Source organism: Solanum dulcamara, chromosome 5, assembly GCF_947179165.1.
Source record: "Solanum dulcamara chromosome 5, daSolDulc1.2, whole genome shotgun sequence".
NCBI classification, from domain to species: Eukaryota; Viridiplantae; Streptophyta; class Magnoliopsida; order Solanales; family Solanaceae; genus Solanum; species Solanum dulcamara.
Window position 1 is genome coordinate 67,218,558 of NC_077241.1, and position 18,040 is coordinate 67,236,597.

Consider the following 18,040-nt stretch of genomic DNA (forward strand, 5'->3'; position numbering starts at 1 on the left):
TTGCTTTATACTTGATCTTGTACACCCATTTGGAGCCTACAGCATTCTTCCCACTTGGGAGGTCAACAATGTTCCAAGTATGGTTTTCTTCCAAAGCTTTGATTTCTTGCTTTATGGCTTCTATCCATCTGCTGTCTTTTGAGGCTTCCTTGAAGGTTTTTGGTTCAGCTAAATCTGTGAATTTAGCTAAATAACTCTTGTACTGATTTGATATTGCTGCATATGACACATATCTACTTATGGGATAGTTGCTGGTTCCATCATGACTAGTATTGGAGATGTAGTCATTCAACCATCCAGGCCTCTTAGTAATCCTAGTTGGCCTTGCATTCACAACTGGAGGAGCAATAGCTTCAGCATCATCACCACCACCATCATCATTGGCATCATCACCACCATCATCATCATTGGCAGGTGCAGGTGCAGCATCATCACCACCATCATCATCATTGGCAGGTGCTGGTGTAGGTGCAGCATCATCACCACCATCATCATCATTGGCAGGAGCTGGTGGCTCCCTTGCTCCTGCTGGTGTGAATGTGGAAGGAAGAGGGTTGACTTGAGAATCAGAGTATGTGGCAGCTTGGCCTGGTGGAAGAAATATGTCAGGATCTGATGCTGAGGTGTTGAGAAAAGGAAATTCAGCCTCTCTGAAGACCACATCCCTGCTAACAAAGAACTTATTAGTAGTTAAATCAAGAACAATGTAACCCTTTTGTGTTTCTGAGAATCCCATGAGAACAGCTGATATGGCTCTAGAGGCAAGTTTGTCAGATCTTAGTAGTGTGGTTACAAAACACAAGCAGCCAACAACTCTAAGATGATCAATATTAGGCTTTTTGTGAAACAAGAGTTCATAAGGGGCCTGACCCTGCAAAACAGCTGATGGTAATCTATTCATGAGATACACTGCAGCCTTGACACAAAAAACCCAATATTTAGTAGGGAAATGGGCCTGGAATTTAACTTCCCTGGCCATTTCCAGAATTTGTCTATGTTTCCTTTCAACTACTCTATTCTGTTGAGGAGTGTATGGACAACTGCTTTGATGAACTATGCCCAAGTTATGAAACAATTCATAGCATTGTGAGTTAAAGAATTCAGTACCATTATCAGATCTAACAATCTTGATCCTATAATTGAACTGAGTGTCAACATAAGCAACAAATTATTTCAAGACAATAATTACTTCAGTCTTCAACTGTAACAGATAGATCTAAGTGTACCTTGTGTGATCATCAATAATAGTGAGAAAATAGTTTTTCTTATCTAATGTAGGGGTTTTGTAAGGACCCCATAGGTCTAAATGTATCAATTCAAAAGGCTTATCAGCTCTAGAAGTACTTAAGGGAAATTGTAGTCTAGTTTGATTTGCCATGGGACAAATCTTACAATGATTATGAGTATTAACATCTATCATATTTTTGAATTCTGGCACGTGCTTCATAGTAAAAATAGAGGGATGACCCAGTCTCATATGCCATAAGTTGCATCTCTCAACAACAGCTGCTAGGTAGGCCTGCGTTATACTTCCTTTGTGCCCTGCATATTCATCTGACCCTTGAAAAATGTATAAACCTCCTTGCAATCTACCAATCCCCTTCACCATGCCACTGTACAGATCCTGAAAGACACAGTGATCAGGGAAGAAATTGACTGAACAGCATAGCTCCTTAGTCAACTTTGACACTAATAAAAGATTGTATTTAAAATCTGGTACAAACAGCACATTTGAGATTTTTTCCTTTCCAAATAACTCAGTGCATCCTGTGTGTGTGATTGGTACTGTCTCTCCATTTGGCAAATGCATCTTTAAATCTCTACTGGTATGTGTACTGAATATGTTCTTTAGTAACTTCTCATTTGCAGTAACATGGTGGGATGCATCAGAGTCAACTATCCACTCACACTTGGCCAATTGAGAAAACAAACAAGTTATAGTACTTGTCATATGAGCTTGATACTCTTCAGAGTCCTTGCCATCTGAAGCATAGTGACCACCCTTGTCATCTTCTCTTCTGGTATCCTCAGCACATTGACTTCGGTTATCAGATGTATTTGAGTGTTTCTCTTAAGATAGACCTACATTGTTAGTAACTGTATTGTGTGTGTCTCTTCTCCAACCTTCACCATTGTCTCTTCTGTATCTATCTTTGTATGAGTCCTTCCTCCAGCCTTCATAGTTACCTCTCATTCTTCTGTTGAACTTACCATCTCTTTCTGCAGGGTACCCAATGATCTTGTAGCAGTCATTCTTTGTGTGGTTTCTCATGTGACAGTGCTCACAGTACATGGAACTTCCCTTGTAATTGTCCCTCTTCTTAGCCTGCATTGCCATTGGATTAGACTTCTCAGTGTTTGCCTACTGACTCTCATCCTGCACTATCAAGGCATATGCCTGATTCACAGTTGATGCAGTAGACTTCATCAAGATTTGCCTCTTGGCCTGATCATATGACTCATTTAATCCGCTTAAAAACTGCATTAGCCTTTGCTGTTGCAGGTACTCAATGTAGTCCTTTAATTTTGGACAGCCACAGTTTGGAGAAGGGGCTATCACATCAGATTCATTCCACATTTCCTTCAACCTTGAGAAATATACAGACACTGGATCAGTTCCTTGCTTAAGATTCGTCGTTGCTGTGTGTATTTGATAGATTCTCACATGATTCACCTTATTAAAACTCTCCCTTAGGTCTTCCCAAACTAGATGTGCGTCTGACGCATAGACAATTCCATTGAGTAGATTTTCCGACACTGTGTTCATGATCCATGAGAGAACTATTGCATTCACCGTCTCTTACTGTTCATGAAGCGACTCATCAAATGAGTCCTTTGTGCATTTGCCTGTTACAAAGCCCAATTTCTTCTTAGCCAATAGTGAGATTCTCATGGCCCTGCTCCAAACTCCATAGTTTTCAGATCCGGTGAGTTTCACTGGTGCAGGCACGCACCCCGAGGTGTCCGATGGGTGCACATATAAGGGACGCCCATGCTCTACCACCATCCTTTCACGCAGAGAGTGTGATTGCGAGGAGTCTCCTGGCGTTACCAAGCATTGACCTTCCACCATTGCTCCTTTCGATGTTCTTCAGCTCAAGCTCTAATTTAGCTTCGATCTTCTGCTATTGTTTCTCAGTTCGAAATTCAATAGTCGGTGAACCCCTCGATCCTGTTCTGATACCATGTAGAAGTAGCCATTGGAAGGCTTCTGAGAGAGTCGATTTAGAGAGAGAATTTTTGGAAGGAGAAGATGCAGTGTATATTGTATATTGAAAAATGAGAGAGAGAAACAAATATCTACTCACCCCTATCTTATACTTAGCTAATTACATTTAACCACCTAACTTCCTTAATTAGTGTGGGGCCCATAGCTAACTAACATTGCTAACTAACATCTAACTAACATTACATTTACAACCCATTATTTACACATGCTTACTATCATCCAATACATATATATTTATAGGGGAGTTAGATATCATATATTTCTTCCTTAGACTTAGATAAAAGGGAAAATAATGAAACGTACTTACGTTAAAGGGACGGAAGATGTTTTTTGTTTTGATCACGTTTAACATTTTAGTATCTAGCTCTGAAAATCAGGTTAAAAGTACCATAAATTACATTAATTAACAGCTTAAATATTTAAAAAATTATACAAAAATTTGGTTGAATACTCTCCTAATTTCACACGTGCTACATAAATTGAGACAGATAAAGTGACGAATTCTTTGTATCTAGTCTTAATAAAAGCCAAAATAAAAATTAATTAATTTAATTGACTACTTGCAATTTGTAATATTCAACTAGGATTAAAATTAGAGCAAGTTGAACTTCCAATTGAACCAATAAAATGCCTCGTGATCAATTGACTCTATCTTCAATTTGCATTGGGTTTTGGGCCCATCGAAATTTCAAGCTTAGCCCTTGATTCTCGTTCAAGAAATGTTGGTCTATATCTACATGGTGGATCACTAGAATTATATTAATTTTTGGGATAATAGGGTTTTTTCGTTTGGTCTCTAGGTATTGGTAAACTTTGATTTTTGGTAATTGTGGTACGTGACTTATCATATTTAACTTCCAATCATGAAGTGTGCGTCTTTGGTTCCTTTAGGTAGGAAATATGATTTTTTTTGAAGTTTTTAAATAAAGTATATTTTCGTTCAATATAGAATACAAGATTGCTCAGCATATCACATAAGTAATTAAATAGTAGAACGATTTATAATTCTAAAATTTTGTGAATATTTGCAAGAAAAAGAGATCAAAAATGCAAAGGCAGTGTGGTGTACCTACACTATTAAAAAAATAGATGGATAAATTCAGTAGCTAAATAGTAAAATTTATCGCGAATCTTATTTAGCAACGGATTAATAATAAATTTATCAAAAATTAGCAATAGATTAGCAATAAAGTTCTTAGTTAGCTAATTTCAAAAATAAAAAACCATGACAAGCCATGTCAAAGTGTGAAGTTATATATAACACGTTGGAGTGACATGCCAAAATGATCATTTGAGAATGTTGTGGATAACGTTTGAGGCTGATCAATAGAGCAAATTTCAAAAGGTTAACGTTGAAAAATAAAGGGCCAAGAGGATACGTGTGAATGAGACATGATCAAACTTCAAATGCATAAATATTTTTTTTCAAAGTCTAAACGTTCAATTGCATCATTGTTAATTTAGCTGTCAAAGTAGAACAAGAATGCAGCCCTTGAAATTTATCAAAGTCATCGTGCACGTAATATACTAACTACTTCAACAAGCCAAAGGGCATTAATGTTCGACTTCCGAGTTCTTTTTTTTTTATGTGTGCGATATTCAGAATGTATTGATCCGATCAATTTAATATTATATAATAATAATAATAACAATAACATACTCAGTAAAAAAATCCTACCAGATGGAAAAGGCAGATATGGAAAATGCCACCACTATTATTTATATATTTAATACTCTTTTGACACAATCAGGTCAAAAAATAAATTCTAACAAATACTCAGTTATCTTCTCAGCAAATATTAATAGTGAGAACACGATTAATAGTTTTCCAAGCTCTAGCAAGGAGAACAACACTGGGCTGGGGGATTGGGAATCCAAAAAACGAGTGGAAAAATTTTTCCTCTCCTAGCAAGTCTAAATTAGAGACTTTTGAAAAACAAAAACCAACTCTGGGCTGAAGTTCTATGTAAAAAGTATGTCAACAAAGGCAATGTGTGCTATTTTATAGACTACTCTTATGATTTCTACACATGCAAAAGCCTTGTAAAATCGTACAAGCAATGATGATAAGTGTGAAAAATGCATCTAAACTATCTTATTTTTTGTTAACTTCATACATAAACTATCATTTATTAGTTTGACAAACATACATCAGTGGTGTGTGTAATACACTAGCTCTCTCTACTCTCTCTATTTTTTGAAAAAATCTTGCCACATGACATTCCACATGGATAAAATATTATACCAAAAAAAAAACATGGATAAAATATTCCACCTTGACAAAAATTAAACAAACTATTAATATTAGTTAAAAATTAAAAACTAAAGTATTTCTATCCCTAAAAAAAGAAATTACTTTTTTTTAAAAAAATTATTTTTAAAAAAATTAAAATTTAAAATATCCTGCTCACGCACTCCACCACCGCCCCCACCCAATCTCCATCTTTTTCTTTTTTAAAATTTTTTAAAGTTCTTTTATAAAATATTTTTAAAAAAAAATCATGCTTCACCCCCTCCCCCACTCCTTTCTAAAAAATGTTATATATATATATATATATATATATATTATTTCTTTTATATTTTTCTCATTTTGTGTTAGATATGTACTATATTTTTAGGAAAATACTTTTTTCTACTTGCGTACCGAATATAAAAAAAATATTTTATTTTAACACTAGTCTTGTGGAAAGTAAAAAATATTTTTCTAAAATCATATGTATATATCTAAAACAAAACGAGAAAAAAATTTGAAAGCAGAGGGTTAGGCGGGGTGAGGTAGAATTTTTTCTTTAAAAAAATATCTAAATTATTATTTGAGAGGGGGGAGATGAAGTAAGAATTTTTTTAAAAAAAAATTATAAAAGAAATTTAAAAAATTAAAGTGGTGGGGGAAGGGGGGTAATAAAAAAATTTTGGGGCGGGAGATAATAATACTTTCACCTTATATTTAACTAATTCTAATAATTTATTTAATTTTTGTTAAGGTGGAATGTTTTGTCCATGTGGCGTTTGAATATGACAATATTTTTTAGTATCTTTTACCTAAATTCCATTGTGAATCAGTCCAATCATAATCTATCCCTACTATTTTAAATATTACCCGAAATCCCTCTTTTTCCCTCACTTTCGAATACATAAGGGGTCTTCATGATACATAAGTAGCTGATACGAAGCATTAATTACAGTTGGGTTTTTTATGGAAAGAAAACGTAAAACAATTTAAGATTCCTTATTTCAAGCAATCACATATTAGAAGCAGTTAATTACTCACATCAATTCAGTCCCTCATTTGTCGTAACAGCTTGAGTGAATTCAAAATTCAAAATTGTAAAAAGCAGAGCATCGAAAATCCTTCAATTTTGGTTCAAAATTTTTTGAGAAATTTGAGAAGATACATAATGAATATCTCGATTTTGCTGAGATATGAGAATTTGAAGTGAGGTATGAACGATACAAAAGTTATGAAATCGTTGGCAAAAATATTTCTTTCATGAATTTGAAATCTGGTCTTCTTCTTCAATTTCAATTTCTAAAAGAAATAATAGAATTTATCCATCTAAGTATTTTTGTTGAATTTCTTCTTCTTCTTCTTCAGTTTTCGATTGATTTTCTTCCTAAATTTTCATCTCTAATTTCTAGTATATATGAATTTTGGTTTGTCTTTTTGTATTGGTCTTACCCAATTAAAGTCCCTGACCTGAGACTAATGCAATCAGTTCTGCCTTGATCTTTCTTTGTCTCGAACACTTCAGGGCTGGAGTAAAGAGCCACAAAAGAACCTGTCAGGAACTCACTCTCCTGCAATAGTTAATCAGATGTCATTCGAGTCGCCACCAATCATGATGGGGGGATCGGTCATCTTCTAGGCAGGGCTTTTGAAAATAGAGAGGTAGAGCAGCTAGGCATCGAAAGTAGGGCTGGGCATTTGATATTCGGTTCGGCATTTACAAAGTTTGAGTTCGAAAATTCGATAATCGGTAATTCAAAGTATATACCAAATACCGAACTTTCAAACTTCAGTTCGGTAATTGGTAAATCAAAATTCGGATCGGTACGGTATTCGATAATCCCATATTGAAGTCGAAGTCCACACGGAATATGTTAGTACATCATATTCACATTAGCAATAATAAAAGATGTGAAGAATTCATTTAAAAGCATGAGAAAAATGTAGGAAATATTCTTAAAAACTCAGACTAAGAATATTTCATTTACCTGTTTAACAATGAAGACTAAAATAAATACCATGAACCTTGATTAGAATTTACAATTTAGAATACAAAGTCCCTAAGTCCAATAACTATTCTCAAGCCTTGGATTGCAATGTACATTGCTTTAAGTGTACTGAGAAATGTGTTACAATGGAGGACATCTAACACCTCTGCTAATTCATTGACAAGCAAAGCAGAGAAGTGAAAGATGAAATGCACTATTTCTTTGAATAAAATTGCCAAGCACCATGAGTAACAACAACAACCTACACATGGGTAACAACCTGCATTTCTAAAATCTGCAGATGAGTAACAACCTGCAACAACAACTAGGACATACAACAGCCACCAAAAGTTCAAAACAGGACAGCAATAACCTGTAACAACAAGGACATACAACATGCAACACCCTGAATTGAAAGGCTCAAGTGCTCAACCAGTCAACATTCAGCAGTTTATGGACCTGCAATAGAAATATAAGTTGTAAGAGGATGAAACTTTGGGTGTTGAATACTTGAATGAATTCATCAAAAGTAGGTGAACATTGCAACACATAACAACAACAACAAACACTAGCAATCAACAACACCCACCTGCAGCAGCAACAATTAACACTTGCAACACACAACAATAGCAACAAATAACATAAGCTGCAGCTGCTATACCACACCTGCAACACACAACAACAATAGTCAATAACACCACCTGCAGCAGCAGCAATTGCCACCTACAACACATAACTACAGCAATAAAAAACATAAGCTGCAGCAGCTACACTACACCTGCAACACACAATAATAGCAACAAACAACAGCACTCAACAGCATAACTGATCCAAAATCTAAAAATGCTTCTAGATGTTGCAGGTTGCAGTAATTTCCAGCATTAGTCGAATGACCTTGAAAAAATTAGTCGACTTGAATTAATGTTATAACACATTACAATCAAACCTGAGCCTCAGAAGACAGAAATAGTAGCAGCAGAGAAAATAGAGAACAAGACTTCATTGTAACGATGTTGTGTACAGTTTGAACTGAGAACACATCATTATATCAATACATCATAGCTTGGAATTTTTTCTTAATAAATAGCTCTTCACAACATTCATAACTGATCCAAGATCTGCTTTCACTGTTTTTCAACTTGAACAATGCAGTCAATATCATCCATAGCTAAAAAGAATTTAAAATGTGTCAACAATTAAACAAAGTAAAAAAATGTAAAAATAAAATACAAAAACTGAAAAATATACCAAGTTTAAGTTTCATAAGATTATTAAAATCTTCTTCAACATTTATAGGATAAGGCTTATTTCGACGCCAATCTTGAAGACAAATAATATACAGAATCACAAAATAAAACAAAAAATTCACATTTCCATATACAAAAATTAAGAGTAGTTATTAGAAAAAGGGATGGGATGACTTACAGTTAGGAGGTAAGTGTTGTGTCTTGTGTGAGTCTTGGTTTAAAAAATGTCAATACAACAAATATGTGAATCTTGGTTCAGAAAATGGGGTGTATAGATATATTTGTCCACTTTTTTCAACTAAACTCAAAAAAGAACAAAAACTTCATAATGTATTTGAAATGGAATTTAGGGTACGCATATTATTTGGGGGGAAAATAGAGACAGAATGTGAAGGAAGACTGGAAGAGGAAGTGGAAGAGAACTAAAAAAGAAGCAAAGAGAACTTACCTTCAAGTGAAGCGGTGAAGGTGATGGCGGCGTGAAGCGGTGAAGCTAATGGCGGCATGAAGCGAAGAAGGTGAAGGCGGCGTGAAGCAGTGAAGCTGATGGCGGCGTGAAGCGGTGAAGCGGTGAAGGCGTGAAGCTGAAGGGCTGAAGGCGACGTGAAGACTGAAGCGGTGAACTCAATTCATAACTGAAGAGTAAAGTCTAAAATATAGGGGTGATTAGGTTTAGTGTTAGTGTGTAATGTGTTAGCCTGTTAGGGACAATTGGGCTGGAGTAGTGGACTTCATTAGTTAAATTATAGGAATGGGCTTATAGCCCTTTATGTTTAAAAGACATCTTTTAGGAGGCCCAACAGAAATAATTTTGGTACTTGGTATTTACCGAATACCGAACGGGAAAATTATAAATACCGAAATCGAACTCGAAATATCGAAATATTAAATTTTGGTACCGAATATCGAACCGAAGTACCGAATACCGAAATACCAAAATAGCCGGTTCGGTTCGGTAATTCGGTTTTTGATATTTTATGTCCAGCCCTAACCAAAAGTAAGAGAAATGAGGCCCTCGGGGTTCTTTCTCTTCTTCAGTCTTCTTAGGGTGATGCTTTCACAAAACAAGTTTCAGCGGTGGGTTGTCTTCCCGATTTGCCTCGCTTTCAGGTTGGCCTAGTAATCGTTTACGGTAGGTGGATAAGAAGCAGGGGTCGTCCCAAGGCAGCAGGATGTATGGTATAGGGCCCCAGGCTTCTATTGCTACGTAACAATAAAGCAGGATAGCATTTTGCGCCCACATGTTTGAATTTGAGGGTAAAGAGCCCACAGAAAGATTTCCTTTTTGGAATTGTTCATTTTGAAGAATCGTGCTTTCAACCCTTGGCTCGATTGCATTGAACAGATCGAGCGAGTTCGAATTGACGATACATTTTTGTATTTCCATGAGAAGCTCGACGAAACCCATTGGCACAACAATCAGGTCAAGCAAAGTCCTAGGTTGTGAACTGGTTCCGATCAGAAAACCTGCTTGGCGGGTAAGGCAAAAATATTTCTCCTAGATTTGATTCAAGTGGTGATGATTATGATGAAATTAGATCCAAACACCACAATGATCCTTTAGTTATGGAGAAATTACGTGAAGAGTATTTAGCGAAGGACCATGATACAAAATTAAAATCTCCAGTTGCACAACCCCCAAAAAAATTGAAAAACAAAATTGAAGGTGTTACAACACGCCCTTCTCTGCCCAAGAAATGCATTTTCTAATGTATCTTGTGATTTTTTATTTTAAATTCCATGAATAATCATTACATTGCAATGTATCATGTTTACAAATCTTTCTTGATACATAATCCTAATTCATTGATACAAAATTTAGCATGTATCATATTCATATTTGTATTTTTGATACATAACTCACTGTGTTATTAATATTCTAACTGACTGTATCATATCATGACACATAATTTTTTTGTTTATAATGTTAATTGTTGATTTTGTTCATGATTCATTAATCATCAGTGAATATTTTAATGTGCATACATTAATTACCATTGTATGTCATGGTTAAGAAACAATAGATACATTTAAAGTTATATCTGTTAGATTACTTTTTGATATTTTATTCATTATACAACATGACTTTATGTATCTGGTACATTTAAATAGCTTTTTTTGATTTTATGTACATTTCAAATTCTATCTTTGTGAATATCTCTTAATTTTTTATTCATGATACAAAAGAGTCAGTATGTATCAGATAGAATAATTCTGCACATTTTTTATTCAAGATACTTTTGAATTCTTATGTCTTGCCACCAAGATACAAGAGGATGCCTGAAAGACCAAGAAAAGGAAGAAAGAAGAACTATAGTGAGAAGCTAAGTACGAGCACAAACTGTTGTGGACATGAAGACCACAATAGAAGAACTTGTAACATCTTTCCCAAAGAAAAGTGATACTTTAAATTTTCTAGATACATTCAACTTGAATTTGAATAGATGTCATTTAATCATTTTAAATAAAAATGTAACTTGTTTTTTGGATTATTGAGAAATTCTATATAGATTGGTCAATTATTTGTGTATCTGGTACATTCTTTAAACTGGAGTACTTGTTATTTGAAGTTTTAGAAAATGATACATATAATTTTGGGGAGAAAAAGGCAATGTTGTATTATTTTATTGGTTATATTTTATATTATGTATAAGACATTTAATTGGTAAAGAGCAGAACATTTTGATACATTTTATTTGAGTATTCATTACTTTAATTACATGTGTTTGTATATGAGTTATTTTTCTTGAGTCTCATTTGAATAAGTATCATTTATAACTCACACATGGATGGTACATATTTGTTTTGAAATACAGATACATTAGTTTGTTTATCAAATGAAAGATAGATATTAATTATTATTTTTAAATCTGATAGATAAGATGTATCAATTTTCATTATAATGTACCTGTTATTTAAGTGGTATATGATCTTAGTTAGCAAAGAAATATATTCAATAAGGATATTTCAGATGATACATGTCAATGATATATGATTGGTATGTATCTGATACAAGAAATACGTAAGATGTATCAATATTCATGGTAATATCACTGGTACTTAATTGGTTATATAACCAATCATGTATAATTTGTAGATAATACATGCTAATGATAACTAATCATGTATCATATTCGGATGATACATGCTAATAATGCATCAAATGTGATGTATCTGATAACAAAGTTGATGTTATGTATCATAATTCAAATAAACATATGCTATTCCAAAAGGTGACAAACTGAAATTTAACAACACATGATAAGTAGTTGTAGATAAAAATGTTAAAAACAAAAATAGCTCAAACAATTTTACAATAATACTTATCCAACAATTGTTTTTCTTTAGAAACACTACTATTTCAGTGTTATATCCAAAGCATCTACATTTTACTACTATCAAATTCACACCTACATGAATACTACTCAACATCAATTATTTCTTCTAGAGCATGAAAGATGGAGTCATCATTAGGCTTTGGTAGATCGTCATTTTCACTAACACAACTCTTTTTTGCCTTTAGACGTTCATATTTTCATAAGAGAGGCGTATTTTGAACGGAGGTAATCGGACTGTAGTTCAATAGATGGGATAGGTACTCCATCACTAAAATATTTAGCAAAAGTGGCCAAGAAAGCACCACAATCCCTGCAACACATAATTAAACAACATTAAAAAAAAGAATTAAATATACATAGTGAATTTATGTATCAAATACATGATCAACACCTTATGTATCATAAACATAGTAAAAAGAAGTAAAGAATGAATCCTGAACATCACAAAAATCAGAAAAACTTATGTATCAGAAAAATTTATGTATCAAGCATTAAACCTTATGTATCCAGTACATGATCAGTGAAGATACATAGTGAATAAACATACATAGTAAACACCTTATGTGCCATGAACATCATTAAAGCATATAAAATTGGTTCCGGAACATAACAAAAATAAAAAAAACTTATGTATCATGACTAATATGTAATGTATCATGAACAATAGAAACAAAAAGTAAACACTTATGTACCATAAACATATTAACAACAAGCATTGCATGACCTTATGTATCATCGACATTAAAAATACAAACAAATATATCTGATACATTTAGTCTATATTAGATATGGTTATGTATCATTAAGAAATTTCATATTGATACATTGTAATGTATTCGAGAATATGAGATTTAAGGAGAAAAATTGCAATATACATTGAAATAACTGATACATTTGGAAGAGTAGGGCGTGTTGTAACACCTTTAAAAAATTTATCTGCTTCTTGGATGGGTTGTTGAATTGGAGATATTGACTTTTCAATTGAAGATTTTGATTTCGCACATAATGTAGCCACAACTAAGAAATTGTTATGAAATTTGGATCTAATATCCGTATAACCTTCCCCAGAAGAATTAGACCCCGGTGAAACAAGTATTCCTTGGTGGTGCAATGTATCATATACATTTACAATCTATGAATTGTGTAGAAGATACATTATTGACAATGAACAAAATAAATCTAACATGTAGAATTAAGTATATCTTTAAACTGATACATGAAAATGTGTATCATTTTAATGTAGTTGATACAATATATGGTGTTATGTATCATATGCTAAAAAGGTCATTTGTAAAAATGTATCAGATACAAATAAAAAATCAAGAATTCAACAGCATGTAGTAATTAAGATAAACGGAATTAAATTTATAAACATTATGCAATCATAGAAGTTTCAAGCAATACTTCTCCAAAATTTTGGCTACTAGATACAAAACTAATGACTGAATCAATTAGTAAAAACAAAACTACAGATCACTAGTGGTGACATAACTACTCTACATCAACCAAATCCTCACGAGCTGGGGGACGAATTCAATTAGTAAAAACAAAACTACAGATCACTAGTGGTGACATAACTACTCTACGTCAACCAAATCCTCACGAGCTGAGGGACGAAATCACTCTTAGGCTTTGGTGGATCATCGTTTTCACTGCCATATTTTTTTTTTGCCTTTTCAATATCATATTTCCATAAAAGTGATGTGTATCAAGCACGAAGGTAGTCAGCTTGGAGTCCAGTAGATGAAATCTAAATTCTCACAGGCTGTCACTTCCTTGTTGAGCAATACCTTGGACATATTCAACATGAAAAGAGTGTTATGGTCCAAGCAAGCTTATATAAGACTTATGTATCATGATATGAGATATATTAATTAAAGGCCTTGGGTTATATGTTGTAACAAACCTTAATGAGTGAGTGGAAATTTTTTGATAACATATTTCATACCCTGCATTAACAATACAAGAATAAATACTTAACAAATTATAGATATATAGAAACAGGAGAAAAAAATATTGAATACTAAAAATCATCTTAAGTGTAATTGATACATAATAATATACTGATACATATATATGTACTGATTGAAACTACAAATTATAAGTCATGGTATGAATGATATATTAGTATGAGAATGATAAATTTGAATACAATTGATATATTAGATGTATTATGATACATTATATATATTTTGGTAAAAGGTAATATGATTGATACACTAAATATGTATTGATACAATAGTTTAAGACTGATACATTGAATATAGAATGATACATTGGATTATTTTTGATACATCTGGATAAGTTTTGATACTTTATATTTAAAACAAAGTTAATAAGATTCATGATAAAAAAAAAGGTACTGATACATTGTTTGATGATGATACATTGGATTAAGACTCATAATAACAAAATAAATCTATTATTCGTGACACATCGTATTTAAAACAATAAATAAAAAGATACACAACAAAAAATTGAACTTTTTGAAGCTTTGGACGTGTAGTTATAGAAACAACTTTTTTCCCTCTTTTCTTAAAGCTTTTTCAGAAGGTTCATCAACTTCCGACCTAGAATTCAAAGATTGAATATTCTTTCTCTTCGCCATTTGCAGATTTGTTGTCCCTAATAAATTATTCCTCGGAATGGACCTATTTTCTTGAAACCCATGAACATCAACATCAGAAACAAAAGATATTATAGCAAGATTATTTTGAGAAATTAGTTGGATAAGTCCAATACTAAATGATGGACCATTTTCCATAGTTATCAGTAAATTTAAGATGATTTTGAATCAAAAATTTTGAACATTAAACAATTGAAATTGAAAATAACAATTGAAAAACAAAACTTGAACCCTTAGATAACTAAAAGCTATGAAAATAGAGAGAGAATGCAGTTGAGAATCAAAGTGAGATGATAGATTGTAACCTCTAACTCGTGTGAGTGATTTTAGGCTAGAAATTAGGGATATGCTCAGTAAATTCCTTAAATTTTAGGATCTTGAAAATGGAGAGAGAACGAGAGAGATTTTGAGGAGAGAGAATGTTTTTTGAGTTATGTATCCGGAAGATGAAGGGGAAAATTGAAAATAAGAAATTTTGGTAAATTTTTTAAAGGGGACTTTTAGCAAATATGATAATAAAAGATGTGTAGTTTGGTATTTTTTTCTTTTTAAAAAATAAAATAAAAGAGAGAGTGTAGTACACACACCATGATGGAGTGAAATAAAAGAGAGAGGTGTGTTTCTCAAACTAATAAATGATGGTTTAGGTATGAAACTCACACTCCCATTAGTTTAGACATGAAACTCAAAAAAAATGGATAGTTCAGGTGTGTGTTTGACATTAGTGAACATAGACTGCAAGTATCTACTCTACTACAAAATAATAATTGGGATTTCTCACTTTTATCTTTTGATATCCCTAGCACCATCAGGAAGTCCATTTTTAATGCCTACACCCAAACTTCACTTGACAAAAATGATACATGCTATTGAAACCAAAGTAGTGATGGAAAATTCAACGTTAGGAGTGCTTATGAAATATATCTATTCGATATTAATAAATTAAATACCTATATACACTGAAATCCTGATTGGGTTTGGAAGTGTAAAACTATTAACAAAATAAAGCTATTCATGTGCATGGTTGCTTCTTTTAAACAAACTCCCTACTTCCCCTCTTTGTTTGCTAGAAATATTAAGAATTTACACATGATTCCAGTATCATGGCATCATCTGCCTATAGAAAATTTTTTAAATTAAATAGTAAAATGACTTGAACTACAATCTAATAATGAAGGAACGGGCAGGGTAAAGTACCCCTTCGATGGGATTGCGAATTTTGCATGCAAAGTTAAAGTACAAAATGCCCACCATGCAGAGCTATTAGCCTTGCTCCATGGACTGAATCTAGCTTAGAGAAAAAAAAACTAAATAGTTCGATTTTTAGGTATTACTCAACACCTTAAAAGGTAATAATCTCATTTTATGCTGATTGCAGGTCACTACTCCTACAGAATACAGAAGGAAAATAAAGAATCCAAATATGGCTACAAATCAATTTTATGTTTTTGAAGCATCTCCTTCTTTTGTATCAAAAGCTCTTAAAAGAGATGCTGCTGGAACTATATCTCATATATCAGTTTATTTATGTATGGATGAACAATTCTATTAATTAAATAAAATCCTTTCGTTCCTAACAAAAAAAAACATATTTTAGGAATTTTTATATGAAAATTCAGACAAGTTAACTATTTTTAAAAATTGAGGGGGAAGTTTGATTTTTAAATTAAAGTTGGGGTTTCTAAATGATTTTCACCTTTTTTCTTTTTAATCGGACCATAAAAAAATACATTTTTATATTTAGTAGCAATTTAATATTAAACTGCCAATTTTACTTTAATGAAATGATTTATAGTAACACAAATATCTATGACTTATTTTAAAACACAAGTTTTAAAAGTTTTCTTTCTTAATTTTATGTCAAATGAAGCTATATCGCATAAATTAGAACAAAGAAAATACTCTTTTAAAACAAATTTATTTGAATATTTGAAGTACATTGATGATTTTGCTAATTCTTTTGAAATTTGGGCTTTAGTTTTTCTTCAGGGGAAGAGGTATCTCTGTTTATTATTATGATGTGAATACGTGGGTAACTAGTAGGCATTTTGTGGTCTTTTACGATGAAAGAAGTTAAGAAAAAGTTACCAATAATAGATTATCTAGAAAAATCGATAAAAGAAATTTTCATTCAAAATTTAATAATTAATTTATTTTCAACTTCGATAAAGTCCATTTTATCGTAATAGAAATGAACGAAAATAAATAAATTTTGGCTAATATGATAAAGATACCATTAGTGTTCCAAAGACTTTAGGACTTGGTCCTTATCCTATTTTGTCCATAAAATTTGTAATTTATGGCATATGGTGCCATATGAATTTAATGCTACATTTATTGGAAGGCTCATTTCCTATCTTTGTCTGCAGGCCTACAACAACACGTAGGAAATTTCTTATTATCAATGTGCAGCTGGCCTTACTATAAATGATACTCCTAAAGAGAATTCAACAATTATTTTCCCATTGTCACCAAAGGTCCAAAACAATGAAAATACAAGAGGGGGAAAATGCTATAAAGAATCTTGGCAAGACAAGTTACATATTTAATTATATTCGTTATTTAAATATATAAAAATATATATATATACTATTTTGTATTAAAAATGTATGTTGTATGTATATCATTCATTAAATATATATTTGTTGACTATTATTTTGATGAACGACTATTTACGTCAATTTCTCAATTAATCAATATTTTTTTCTCATAAAAAAGAATAATTTAAGAGAAATAATTTCTAATTCAAGTAGCCACATACCATGATACCATGACTTTTGATAGCAAGCAAGTTGAACATTTTTTTTTCATTATTGCTGAAGGCTCCCTTCCTCAATATTGCCGCAAGTTTCATAAAACATACCATTAATTCACATCACTTTTTTTTATTATGATCCGATATTCGATATTCATTGATTTAATTAATACGAATTTATGTTGTGTATAATAAAATGAAAAACACTTTTATTAAGAATATTATTTTCAAAACTCGAATTAAATATTAAAAATTTGACTGTATATAGATGCGTTTACCTTGAATTTTCCACCATAAATTAAATTAGCATCATTTTTCTTTCGTTGTCTTCGCGTTTATATAACAAAGTACAAAATAATAACAAATGTAATACAATATTTATTCTCAATTTTTCTTCCTTCTCCCAATAATAACAATAATAGCAATAATAATAATAATAATTAAAAAAAAAGTCATTCTAATTCAAGTTGTCACATATCCGTGCCTTGGCTTTTCATAGCAAGCAAATAGCACATTTTTGCGATAGATTTTCATAAAATTTCCTTGAGTCATACATATATATTATAATTTTTTTGAAAAGGTGGGTGGGGGAGCTTTACGATGAATATATATTTGAGTCAATCATTTTAA

At 32.3% G+C, this 18,040-nt stretch overlaps 1 protein-coding gene across 1 annotated transcript; it reads right to left on the bottom strand.

The window, feature by feature from the left end:
* Positions 1 to 2,362: 2,362 nt before the first annotated feature.
* LOC129890686 (uncharacterized) lies at positions 2,363 to 3,073 on the bottom strand. The gene is made up of 2 exons (XM_055966187.1): positions 2,805 to 3,073; positions 2,363 to 2,588 (listed from the first exon to the last, which is right to left on the bottom strand). Exons 1-2 carry the CDS (start codon positions 3,071 to 3,073, stop codon positions 2,363 to 2,365), a joined length of 495 nt encoding a protein of 164 aa, XP_055822162.1.
* Between the last annotated feature and the right edge of the window lie 14,967 nt (positions 3,074 to 18,040).

Excerpts from the sequence above, each read along its gene's own strand:
- LOC129890686 (XM_055966187.1), bottom strand. The coding sequence starts at position 3,073 with ATGGTGGAAGGTCAATGCTTGGTAACGCCAGGAGACTCCTCGCAATCA. Across the intron at positions 2,589-2,804 it reads GATGAGTCGCTTCATGAACA|GTTGAAGGAAATGTGGAATG; the intron begins GTAAGAGACGGT and ends ATATTTCTCAAG.